Below are 12,913 nucleotides of genomic sequence, written 5' to 3' on the forward strand. Positions count from 1 at the left end.
TGCATACAGTCATGCTGGCTGATTTTTTTAGATAAATAGGAACCATTTTAGATGGAAAAGTATTAATATCTTGTGCAAGCAAAATTCAGGCAGAAACTCACATCAAGACCAAAGGCTTTTTCAATACAAATGTTAAAGTGATTTTGACATGATGCTTCCGTCTATTGATCCGAACCAACGAGAAAAATTACATAATTGATTTTGACACTATGCTTCCAGCTATTTACATATTTGATTCAAACCAACTAGAGAAATTACAATAGATACAACCCAATACAAAAACAACCATATTCATGTACATAACCCTCCACTTTTCAAGTTCGACCTCAACCTTGTGAACATTTGTTTCTCTTACTTCATCTTCTTTTTCTAAGCTTGAATCATGAATACATTATTTTGAGCTTGATACTCATGCAACAATACATTATTCTTCTTCTTCCAATCTTGGTTCTCTTGTCAAAATATTCTCCTCTATTACTCTGTGCAAAACAAAATTTCATTAAAACATACTTAACTTACTATCTACAACACATTGAATCATGAAAGTCCAAGGCTTGCCTTATCATACACATACAAATTTCCATTAGTTTAAGCTATAGCAAAAGCACCATCGCCTCCAAGTACCCATGCAACACTAGTGCAACAACGGTCAAAAAGAGAGAAGTGTAATCAAACCAGACAATTAGACTACTTGAATAAAAATAGTAACAATAAAAAGCAATACAGACGAAGAACACCCAGAAGCGAACATTTACATCAACTACTCGAAAACTAAACCTACAAGCCAAAAGCTAAGCTTACACTGAGACGACCCAACTTACCAAAACCCTTCAAAATACTTTCTACTGAGTTGCTCTAAAACCCAGACTCCAAAACTTCTGAACAGGTCCGACCCAAACGCACCGACCCAGATTGCGAACAGATTCCAACCCAACCCGACCAACTTTTCCTTCACAGAAACACTACAGCCGGAATCCAAGGGAGTGACACAAGGAAAGCAAAAAGATAAGCATGCTTACCTAGATCGTGTCACAGAGGGGCTTCGCGTTGGTGGAGTTACGGACCCAAGGCTTGGACTGATCTCCTCGGGAGGTCGTGGTGGGGAGGATTGAGGTCGAGGTCTGAGCTCGAAGAGGTCGACGGGGAGAGTTTGGGTTTCAGAATCACGAAACGAGGAAGGGAACGGAGCTCCGGCTACATTGGGTTGAAGAACATCACGGAACGAAGGAGCGAACGGAGCTACGGAGCTCGAGCTACATTTTTCAAAATGAAATGTTTGCTTCAACTGAGGGAGGGAACGTCCTATGGGAGAGTTTGGTCATTTCGCCCATGCCACGTGTGGTGTGCCTCGGCTGCTCCCAAACAGGGGTTGCTCCCAATACTTATTCTTCAAACATTGCTAAAGAAAATATGAGCTTAATGATAGAACGGATAACGCGGAGAATTTGAAGGGAAATGATAGTATGCCGCCCTACTCTTACTGGTTTATTTAACTGCTCATGGATTTTTTTATTTATTTAATGATTAAAAAATTTATTTTTAGCATATTTGTATATATTTTTTTAAAAAAATATTTAAATATATTAAAAAAAGATGAAAAAAAAATTCAAATTGTGCTAGCAGGGCGGCAGGCTAGCATGATTCAAATTTTAATGACTCCGGTTTAGTGAGATACTCACCCCACATGGGTAAGATTAGGGTACTGATGACTTGCATTCCAGTAAAGAAAGTAGGGAGTTAAAGTGAAGGACAAACCTTATCATATGGAGACAACTTAATTACCCATATACATACCCACCAAGTATGCATTAAAGACACTGGAATGTTATATACAAAAACACAATTTATAATTACTAATTTAGACATCGTAGATATCCCTTCCAACCTTGAGCCACTCTCATTTTCTGGTAGCAGTAAGGACTAATTGTAAGCGTACGAAACACACTTCAACAGCTATCTTCCTTGTATCAGTATTTTCTTTAGCCTTGTCTTATGTTCTATGCTATATATGATGATGGAGTGCAAAGTGGGGGGCCGTAGAATGGTAGTCATGCCAAGTATCAATTAATTAAGTATATATCTATAACATTTTCACCAAATCCCACTGCCTATTTTCTTTTCCCTTCATTCATGCATGATGCACCAGGTCAAGTACTGGGTCCCCATTTTACTCTAGATCTTCTTCTACGCTCATCTTTGATCTATAACCACCTAATACGATCACCTGGGTCAACTCCAGATCGATCGTCCATGTCCCGTCGCATGCTCGCGCGCTAGCTCACAAATGAGCTTGAACTGCATATATATATATATACTAAATCCTATTTTTTGTGGACTTCAGTACTCAAACAGTAAAACTCAAACAGCATATATTTTGATAACTTGGAAAAGTTGCCAATCAAAATTGATGTAGATATTTTGCTTATATTTGTAGTTTTTCGAAAAATTAACCCAATTATTGGATGAATTTTCATGAAAATTTGGACTTTCAAGCTTCTAATATTTCCTCTTGACGTAGGTGTTGAATTATTTCAAATATTTTAAATAAATCTTATCTTTTAAAGTTTCACTTCAATGTAATTTTTTGTTAGTCCCACATTAAAAAAATAATTAAACTTTTAGTAGTTTATAAGTAAATGAATTTTACGATATATAAAATAGAATATAAGAATAGATACACAGTGGTAGTGTCATCCAGTGCGAAGCATTGACTGCACGCGCCCCACGCATAGATGTGCTTAGCACTTACGCGTCGTCGCAAGTGACAGATTTATTTTAATTAAATGAAGTGATACATTTCTTGAGTTTTTGACAGTTAATAATAGTTGTCGTTGACAGTTATTTTCTTACTGTTTTGCATCTACTGCTGTTATTTACATCTGTTTGTTTTAAGATTAGTATTCAGAATTTACAATCTACACACTATATAAACAGTGTTATATTTCGAGGACATAATTGTTATATTATCTTTTGCAGAACTCAATTTATGAGTAGAATGCAATATTTATTTAAGAGATAAATTTACAATCGTCTCGCTGTTCGTAAATTTTGATCTCTATTTACTATTCTTTTTCTAACAGTAAATCTGTTATTTAAACAATCCAAGTCAATTACCCCCTTATTTAATTAGTAGAAGACTCAAAATAATTAAAATCTTTATCCGTGGTGTTCACTTCGATGGTGGGGTTAGACCTACAATCTTATCCCATCATATCTCAAATTAAATTATATCATGATTTAAGACAATTTTCAAATATTTTTTCTACAACCAACCCACTACCAGTCAACTCCCACATGATAAAGTTCACAATTACGACGGAATTCAAGGGCACTTGAAATTGCATGAAAAAAAAACTCTCTACCTAATTGTGAATCTGTTAATTAATTCTACATTTGTTCTAATTGCATCTGTTGTTGCTACTGAAGTAGTCTTTCCTTCATGAGTTAATCCTGTTCCCAGTCCTTGCAAGACCTCCTCATTTCCCTGATCAATCTCTTATGCCTCTCACATTTCTTGTTTTTTTTTTTTTTTTGTTCGGCCAAGGCTTAAAAGATATCTTTGTGTTTGCTCATTACATTCCCTCTAATGTAGATTATCACATCTTATCAACACTGATAATGTTGTGTTTTGTACACCTTTAATTTAGGCCTAGTTCTGACAACTAGGGTCTTGAGTCTTTCACCTGCATGTTAAAGAAAGCACATAGAGTTGGGGGTTTTGGTGGAGGCTAGGGAGTCGCTGATACTTAAGTCAGTATTTTCTTAATACTTTATGCTAAAGGTTAGAGGAATTAAAGAGAGTTCTTCGTACCTAGAGGTCGGCTTTTATATTAGGTTTCTAGGTGGGAACGGCCCATACCTGACCTCATAGGGTTCATGTCCCTTCAACTGTTCATTTAATCAAAATCTTTTAATATTGTGGCATGACTCCTGATGGTCCCCAAGCCACGCCTGATGATCCTTGTTTTGAACTCAAACCAGCCATTTTCCTTTTTTGAATTTTTTATCCAAGTTTTTGAATTGTGGTCCCCAAGTCACTTTTAAAGATGATTCTTATTCTAGTTTGGGCCATATTTTATGCAAGACACTTATTTTATTACATATATTATTTTATGGAATAATTGAGATTTTTCATTTTCGGACAAAATTCTTAAAATCTCGGCTATTTGAGCACAACTTGTGGGTTTTCGAGTGCCAGCTTTCGACTTTTATGAATTATAAACCTTATTCTCAGAGTTTTATCTCTGTTTCATATATTTTCTCAATTAATCTAAATTCTTAGTTTCTGTTGATTAATTAACCATCAAAATAATTTTTATTCTACCCGAATGTCAATAATAGTAAAAATATAACAAATAATATTTTTCAAAGAAATAACTATCTGCAATCCCAAAATGCACATGTCGCTGATCCTGTGTGAAATTCAACGTACACCATGTTGGCACCACGACTCTGATAACGAAATGCTTCGTCATTAGTTGTTACTGCTGATATGTAGTAACCCAAGAAATGGGTCTTTTTCTTTGACCCAACTAAGTAATCTTCATTAACATATAAAACCATAATATTGGGAGCAGTGTTCTTCCCATCCTACAAGATGAGGTAGGATTTCTTTTACATTAGGACACCCGAATACAAAGTTCTTCATGAGCTATCCACTAACCCACATCAAGGGCGCCTTGCTTATAGCCGGCCTTCCAAAGTATTCCATTAATGGCATTGCCATTCAGCATTAAGCTTAAGAATTTTCTCATATCATGAGTCACACTTTGCTAGATACAGTCAATGTATCAATTATAGTCTCTAGAGATCGATCAAAATACCATTATTCTTCAGTACTACAACATCATCAAAAACTCAATTTGGATCTCTTCGAGGTACTTTTCCAATTATTTGATGCCACGTTAGATGATTATGGTTAAAATAGATTATGAAATATAGCCTTTTTTTTTTTTTTAGTTTTGGTTCTTCAAGTTTTAGTTTTAGCTTCTACTAAATTCTACTTTTATTAAAATTATCCATTAATGTGGGATATATGTGATATGAAAATTTAATACACATGTATAATTTTGTACACTTGTTGGAATTCTATTGGTACTTATGTGGCAATTAGTTAAACTGGAGGTTATTGAAGACATATGGATGGATAGACAATTAATTTGGTTGATCAAAATAATTTAAAAAATAAAAAAACCTGAAACAAATTTATGTAATTGCTACAAAAGTCGTTTACAACAGTGTCATGATATGAAGTAGGGAGATGCTGCCAAGTGCCATGCATCCAAATGTAAAAAACTGATGCCTTTAAATTTGTTCCTTTATTTTCCAATCCATCCAGGGACCAATATTCCAACAAACAGGATCACACATATTATGTTTTACAATAATTAAAAAACTAGCTACAGTTTTCAATGCTTTAATGACCTTAGAAACAATGAATCAGCCTATGAAGTATGAATAATGTGGTTTCAGATCATTATGGTACAAATGCTGAACTAGTAATTGGGAGCTAGTGCTGGAGCTAGGCCTGGACCTCTTGCGCCTATGAAATTTTTAGCTCCGGCTATTGTCGGAGGAGGAGGGGGGCTAGGATTAACTCTCCGCACAACATTCCTGATCACGTTTTGATCTGCAGATCATCAAAATCATGTCAATTAGGGTATGATCGACGTTGTCCAAAGAAACAATTAACAGAAAGAAATTAATAAGATCGATGCAGGAAACCCACTATATATATAAATAAAATGAACTAACCTGAATCAATCAAAATCATTGGCATAAGATCATAGATGGAGGCAATCAAGATTATTAGTAGGACGGAGGCAATCAAGATTAGTAGTAGAATTGACGCCCGGTTAAAGGAACTCATGAAGCCCACCATTTCTTCGGCTTTACCCTTTCCATTTCCTCTCGCCCCTGCTCGATCGGCCATATGTATACGTTCAGTTAAAGTCAAAATGTTGAACCATTCCAATTACTTGGTAGCAATGCATTGCCATACTTCAAATAATCGTCTAAATTAAACATTATTTTTAGACTTAGTCCTGGGCTGAGAAAAAAAAAAAAAAATTAATTAAGACTCGGTCCTTAAAATTCCCTTGGAGCAAAAGAAAAAGAACGTACAATATAAGAGTAAAAAAATAATTGAGTAATAACATAACTAATACTGCAGAATTTTATCTTTATTCCTAGCAATCTAGAAAGTGTCAAAGCTGCAGGGAAAATGTTACCTATAAAATATTCGCAAGTTGCCGGTTTAATTAGCACTCTCGTTGGTTATTTTAAATTTCAATCCAAATTTGGGAATCCTTGGAAGCTAGGGATATTTTATCCCTGACCCAAATGACATCGTAGGTCCAGCCTAAAGGAGGTGTTTCATCATAAAGGAAGTAAGAGAGGAAGACAAGGGGAGAAGGATAGGACAAGAGAACTGAGAAAGTAGGGAAAAGTAAGAGAGAAATAGGAAAATAACGGAAAAAAAAGGAGAAAATGTAGAGAGTGGGAGTAGGCACACCAAAAAGGACAACGAAGTGACGTAAAATGAGTTTTCCACCTAATGTTGACGTAGGCCAATAAAAAGGATCAAATTGACTTAAAGAAGGAACTTCTAGCCGACTTGATTCGAAAACTTCTGGCCAGCGACTGACAGAAAGGAACTCTCTTGTAATCTTCCATTTTAGCTGTACAAAAAGCATTACCTCTTGTAATTCCATATAAGAATACTCAGGCAACACTCCCTTGGTTAAGGGGAGAGATTAAAAAATTCAAACTAGCTGACCTTGTTTGTGATATCAAGGAGTGAGGCTAATGCCAACTATCTTATGGGACAATTGCTGTAGTCGAAGTTCAAAATTATAATTGGTAAACGCTTTCAAAAGTTTCGATGCAAGAATATTATAAAATTATTATTTATCTCAAAAGTTTAAATTGATAGAAAGAAGTACATTTAATCATTTATATTTGTCTTAACACTCCCTCATGTGTGAGCCCAATACGTGGAATATTTAATTCAATGGATGAATTGTATAATCAGGATTTGAACTTGGATTTATGCTTTGATACTATATAAAATCACCACTTATCCTAAAAGTTTAAACTGATAGGAATTGATAGATTTAATCATTTATATTTGTCTTAATAAATACAAGGTGTTATGGACTATTTAACATAAGAATCTTGTAGGACATGCTTCTTAAATGGACACTTCTCTCTTTATATATCAGCAATATGATGTTCTAGTATTCATTCTAATCTTTGTGGATGATATATTAGTAATAGGTACACATGATTCTTTATTTTTTTTTCACCGATAAAGAAGTTGCAGTTGGAGTTTGCTCTCAAAGATCTAGCTCCTCCGCATTGTTTCCTTGGCATTGAGGCCACTCAAGATGCCATGATCCTCGCTTGCGCCAGAGCAAGTATATCATTGATATCTTACGTAGAGCTCAGATGGTGGGTGCAAAACCATATATTGCACCCTGTGTTTCTAGTGGAAAATTATCTGCAGTGGACAGAGTGTAGACAACTAGTAGGGGCATTGTCATATTGCACCCTTTCACACCTAGAATTGCCTATTTTGTCAACTATGCCAACATCTCCATGCCTCTACCACTGCCCACTAGTGCTTTGTCAAGGTTTTGCATCATCTAAAAGGTTCAATTGATCATGGCCTCTACTACACCAAGCTTATAGTGGCTCGGACTTGGGTTGGTGACGTAGATGACATGTAGTCTACAACTAGTTTTGGCATGTTCCTGGGCCCCTCACTCAACTGTTGGTGTTCAAAGAAATAATAGGTTGTTTCTAGATCTAGTAAAGAGGCTAAATACCGAGCTTTTATCTATGACAGAGGCTGAAATTTAACAGATACGTATGCTTTTAAAAGAGGCTTACAGTTGAGTGCCCATTTAGGAATAAAATATATGATAGTAGAAAGTGATTCTCTGTTATTAGTGAAAGAGCTTCAACTCACAACAGATTCTATGTCTCCGTTGGGCAACATTATTAAAGATGCTCGCGAGCTAGGAGAGGTTAAATAGGTGTAATATTCAACATGTTGGTAGAATGAGAAATGAAGCTACTCATAGGCTTGTAAAATTTGCTTGGAATGTAACTAAGATTAATTTCTGGTGGGGATCTTTCCCTAGTATTATTGCCCAGGTTATCTGGGCTGACAAACATTTGTAAGCTGTTTCTTTGCAATAAAGGCTGAAGTTTGCTATTAAAAAAAAATACCGCCATGGTCCTTTACTTGTCCAACATTAATATGGTGGGACAATCTTAGTGCCATAGTAAGCCCTTGCATCCAATCCAGTTTATCATGCTTGATCTAAACACATAGATGTTGATTACTTTATTCGTGAAAATGTGGTAAACAAGGATATGCGTCTTCAGTTCATTTCTACTCTTGATCAAATAGCAAATTTCTATACCAAACGCCCCCCTTTGCATGATTCCCACAACTCAAAGCCAAACTCATGATTTGTCCCCTCCCCATTCAGTTGATGAGGGATGTTAGCAGGACTTCCTTATCTGATCAAGCAATAGATGAAGATCGAGCAGCAACAAAGAATAGGAAAAAAGGAGCACCTACAGTATGTGAAGTAGACAAAGCTCAAGATTACAATCAAGTTACTTAATATTAGGATAATCTATAATCTGTTGGGAACAATCATGTAATTCATAATTAATTGTTGAATATTAAGTAGGATCCAAATTTTATAGCTTTTAAATTTGATCAATGCACCACAATTTTTATTTTTATTTAATGGAAAACTTCATATTAATAAAAATGAACATTATAGAGAAATTTTGTCCAACCACACAGCTTGAGATACATCAACAAGAACATCACCCCACCACATCTCAATGCTCTCAATATTCCAAGCATATTGGGCTAACTTATGTGTTGCCTCATTCCCTAGTCGATTAACGTGTTGAACTTTGCATTCTCTGAAGAGTTGCATATAAGCCTTTTTGTCTCCTGCACTAGCACTCTTTGTGGGGCATATGAATCTGTAGCTTTCTGAATTTCAGTGACCATCAGCAAGCTGTCATTCTCAAGGATAATATTAGCAATCCCCATGTTAACACATAATTGTAACCCTCAGAACATGGCTAAAATTTCGATAGAAGCAAGATCTAGAACCCCATCTTCCAACTTACTAGCAGCCATCACAATGTCCCCTTTGGTATCTCAAGGAATGATACCCACTCCAGCCTTATGTTGATAAAAAAAAAAAACATTGCACCATCTACATTCAACTTTAGAAAATCTGGAGGAGGAGGTTGCCAGTAGTATCTTACCTTATGCTGTGAACTTGGAGTTTGCCTCATGTTATTATAAACTTGTCACATCGATAAATAGGGGTGTAACGGTCCAATTCAGTCCAGTTTTGTACAAATTTTGAGACAAACTTGTATACACCGGTTTTACATTTTCAAGAACCGATTCTAGGCCAATTACCCTTCTAAATCGGTACTTCCGGTTTTACTGGTTTCCGTCCGGTTTTCCAGTTTTAATCAAGTGTCAATGTCATAAAAAAATATAATTTTCTAATCATGTATACTAATTAATTAAAACAAAATGTAATTAATATACTAATATATATTAGTATTACTAAAGTATTATGTATTGATCAAAAGGAATATGTTGAGAATTTATTAGGCCATAAAATGTCATTAATATATATATTTTATATTAATAACATATGATCAAACAAATGTTCATATTTAATATTAAAATTTTATGCTATAAATTATAATATAAAATTATTTCATATATAATTATATATAAAAATTTATAAAACATTATATATATATATTTTATTTCATATATAATTATATATTATATATAAAAATTTCATAAATAATTATATATATATATAATGTTTTATATAATATTAAAAATTAATTTTTTTATATATAACTTTTATAAACCGTTCAGATTCAGTCTGGTTCAATGCCAGAAAGCTAAGAACTGAAACTAGATTGGGTTTAGCTAGTTTTTAAAATGTAAGAATAGGTCCCAATCCGGACCTTTAAAACTAGTCCAACCAATCCGGTTCAGGTCGATTCTCCTGTTTTTCGATTCAAATCTTCACCCATATCAATAAAGCAAATTCAATCGCCTGGTTTGGTTCCATATAGACTTTCTCATACAGCAGTTTATTTTTTTTTAAACTAGAAGCCCCATGCAAGCTGCACAAATCTTGTCAGCTCATCATTTGTACATTTTTCCTTCATACACAGTATCACTTCCTAGGGAATGTGGTTAAGGGGCCATTTTTCCTTAATATTCTGATCTACATCTTTGATTAAGGGGACATATTTAATCCAGTAATCACGAATACTAGGACAGTGTATTAGGGCATGTGGAAGGTCCTACTTGTTATCTTTATAGAAGCTGCAGTTTACATCCACCTCAATTTGTCTTCTACTTAGATTTGCCGGTGTAGGAAGTCCATCCCATGCAAATACTTTAACTTTATTGGGAATCTTCATCTTCCATAGAATAAGCTATAGAGGGTTTTGTCTTCTTACATTTGAATTTTCACTTGTGTTATCTCCTTTGCTGTCTTTAAAAAATCGATAGGCACCTTTAACAATGAATTTTTCACTGTTTTCCTGACTCCAAAATCATTTATCTTCACGACCACTTGGACTTAGACCAATCTTTAATATGCACCACAATTTTGGTTACGTTGAACCAAAGCACTTTTATTAATTTATTTTCATGATACCAGAGCCTCATGTTCACACCCCATCTTTTATGGCAAATGACACTTCTATACCCGTTGCTAGTACCTTCACACCACCTATTATCGATAAAAGTGGATGGGTCTAATTACTACAATTGGGTCTTCCCAATCCTGCCTATCTTATGTATTTGTAGTACTTACGAGGCTTCGTACGTCGATGTTTCTGTATAATCGAGTTGTGCCCAGTACAGTTCCTGCCAGTTTCAAACATAAAAATAATGAATTAAATGACTGAAGTGCTACAAAATAAACAAACCTACATTAATTAAAAAACATGTTTCATGAAATCAAAACATTTATGTGATGACAAGGTATGGGCGTGCTATGTAATTTATTGAACTTTTTGAGGATTTTTCTTTTGGTGCCTTGAAATGCGTCACCAATATATTGAGTGTGCCAATTTGTGATCTATTGGGTACAGTAGGGCTGCGGGCCCTTGCAACCTAACTCGACCGCCCAATCCGCTCGTTTTGCTAGGAAATGGGCGAATAACGCATCTGTCCCAGACTCCCAAGTGCAGGTGTGGGCCTCGCTAATAGCTAGTTTGGAAATATAAGTATTTTCATATATTCTCGTATATTTATTTTTAAATATTATTTAAATAGAAATTATTTTTTTAATTTTTAATGTTAAATTTTTTCATTTAATTATTATCTAATTATTATAATTTTTTTAAACTTTAAACAAAATATAAAAAATAATTCAAAATTTTTAAATTTCTAAATAAAAATAGTATTAAAAAGTTATATTCAAATAATTTTAACTTTATATTATTTTTATTTTACTTTTTTTCTTTCTATTTTCAAAACACAATAAAATATCTTAATTCAAGTTGTTTCACTATTATTCAGAGATATTCTTTTAGGCTTTGTATAGTTACAGATGAGATGATATGACAATTAAAAGTTGAATAAAATATTATTATAATATAATTTTTTAATATAATTTTTATATTGATATTTGAAAAATTTGAATTGTCAATTGTATTTTACGTGGAAGTTTGAAAAAATTATAACGATTAGACTAGATGAGATGATTCATGAAAACAAACTAGGCCTTATATTCTATGACCCCATTTAGATACTTAGAATATTAACAAATGAATTAATTAAAATATTCATTATTTACACTAAATAGATATCATCTATTTTGCATAACAAGGGTACATAGAGTTTGTTCTCATGTTAGGTGGTCCATGAGTTGGGCTAAAAGAAAGGGAAGAACAAAAAACAAAACAAGACAAGGGATGATGGCAGGTATAGAGTAAGAAAATAAGAGATTTCCACGAAAAATGAGGAAGAAAAAAGATCTCCAATTTGCACTGACTATTATTCCACTACTATTTAGAGATGCTCTTTTTAGGGATGTAAAAGAAATCCGAAAAATCAGTCCAAACCGGACCGGTTGTGCTGGTTTTAGACCGATACGGTCCAAAACCAGCCGAAACTAGGGGTGTACAAGAAACCGTGGAACCAATCATGACAGACACAAACCGGCCGTAGGAGGCTAGAACCGGCCGAAACCACCAAGAAATCGACACAAACATTTTAACAAAATCAACTATCATCAGTTCGGTCTCAGTTTGAGGCTGGCTCAAACTGCTGAACTAGCCGATGTAATAATACTTTTTTTTTTTTTAAATTATACCAATATGAAATAACGTTGTTCTGCTTAAGTTTAAGTGGAACAACACCGTTTTATTCATGCATTTGTGTTTTAGACACAAATAAAATGACGATGTGTTGCTCAAATGACTAACACAAGAGGGGAGGTGAATTGAGTTATATTTAAAAAATTAACAATTATAAATCAAATACACAATAAAAAATATAAAGAAAATACGAAACAACAATAAATATAAAGAGTAAGGGTAAGAGAGAAGCAAACTCAGTATGTTAACGAGTTTTGGTCTCACTGCTTACGTTCTCGCCTCAAGCTATCCCTTAAGAATCTTCAAATTTACTATTTAACTTCCTTCAGGTGAAGATAGAAACCTATTACACCTTTGAATATCACTGCTAGAAAGGATCCATGTAAACCACCCTCTATACATGCAATCGCCTTACACATGGTGATTCAATTATTCCCTGTGTAGAATACTTTCTACACCTACAAGGGTTATACACATCCTTTTACTGATACAAGAGCTGATA

At 34.3% G+C, this 12,913-nt stretch overlaps 1 protein-coding gene across 1 annotated transcript; it reads right to left on the reverse strand.

Annotated features, from left to right (window-relative positions):
* Positions 1-5,288: 5,288 nt before the first annotated feature.
* On the reverse strand, positions 5,289-6,029 carry LOC122312976. The gene is made up of 2 exons (XM_043127667.1): positions 5,755-6,029; positions 5,289-5,629 (listed from the first exon to the last, which is right to left on the reverse strand). The coding sequence occupies exons 1-2, from the start codon at positions 5,930-5,932 to the stop codon at positions 5,496-5,498; spliced, it is 312 nt and encodes a 103-aa protein (XP_042983601.1). The 5' UTR covers positions 5,933-6,029; the 3' UTR covers positions 5,289-5,495.
* Between the last annotated feature and the right edge of the window lie 6,884 nt (positions 6,030-12,913).

The sequence above is a fragment of the Carya illinoinensis genome, chromosome 6 (genome assembly GCF_018687715.1).
Source record: "Carya illinoinensis cultivar Pawnee chromosome 6, C.illinoinensisPawnee_v1, whole genome shotgun sequence".
NCBI lineage: Eukaryota > Viridiplantae > Streptophyta > Magnoliopsida > Fagales > Juglandaceae > Carya > Carya illinoinensis.

Excerpts from the sequence above, each read along its gene's own strand:
- LOC122312976 (XM_043127667.1), bottom strand. The coding sequence starts at position 5,932 with ATGGCCGATCGAGCAGGGGCGAGAGGAAATGGAAAGGGTAAAGCCGAA. Across the intron at positions 5,630-5,754 it reads AATGATTTTGATTGATTCAG|ATCAAAACGTGATCAGGAAT; the intron begins GTTAGTTCATTT and ends GATGATCTGCAG.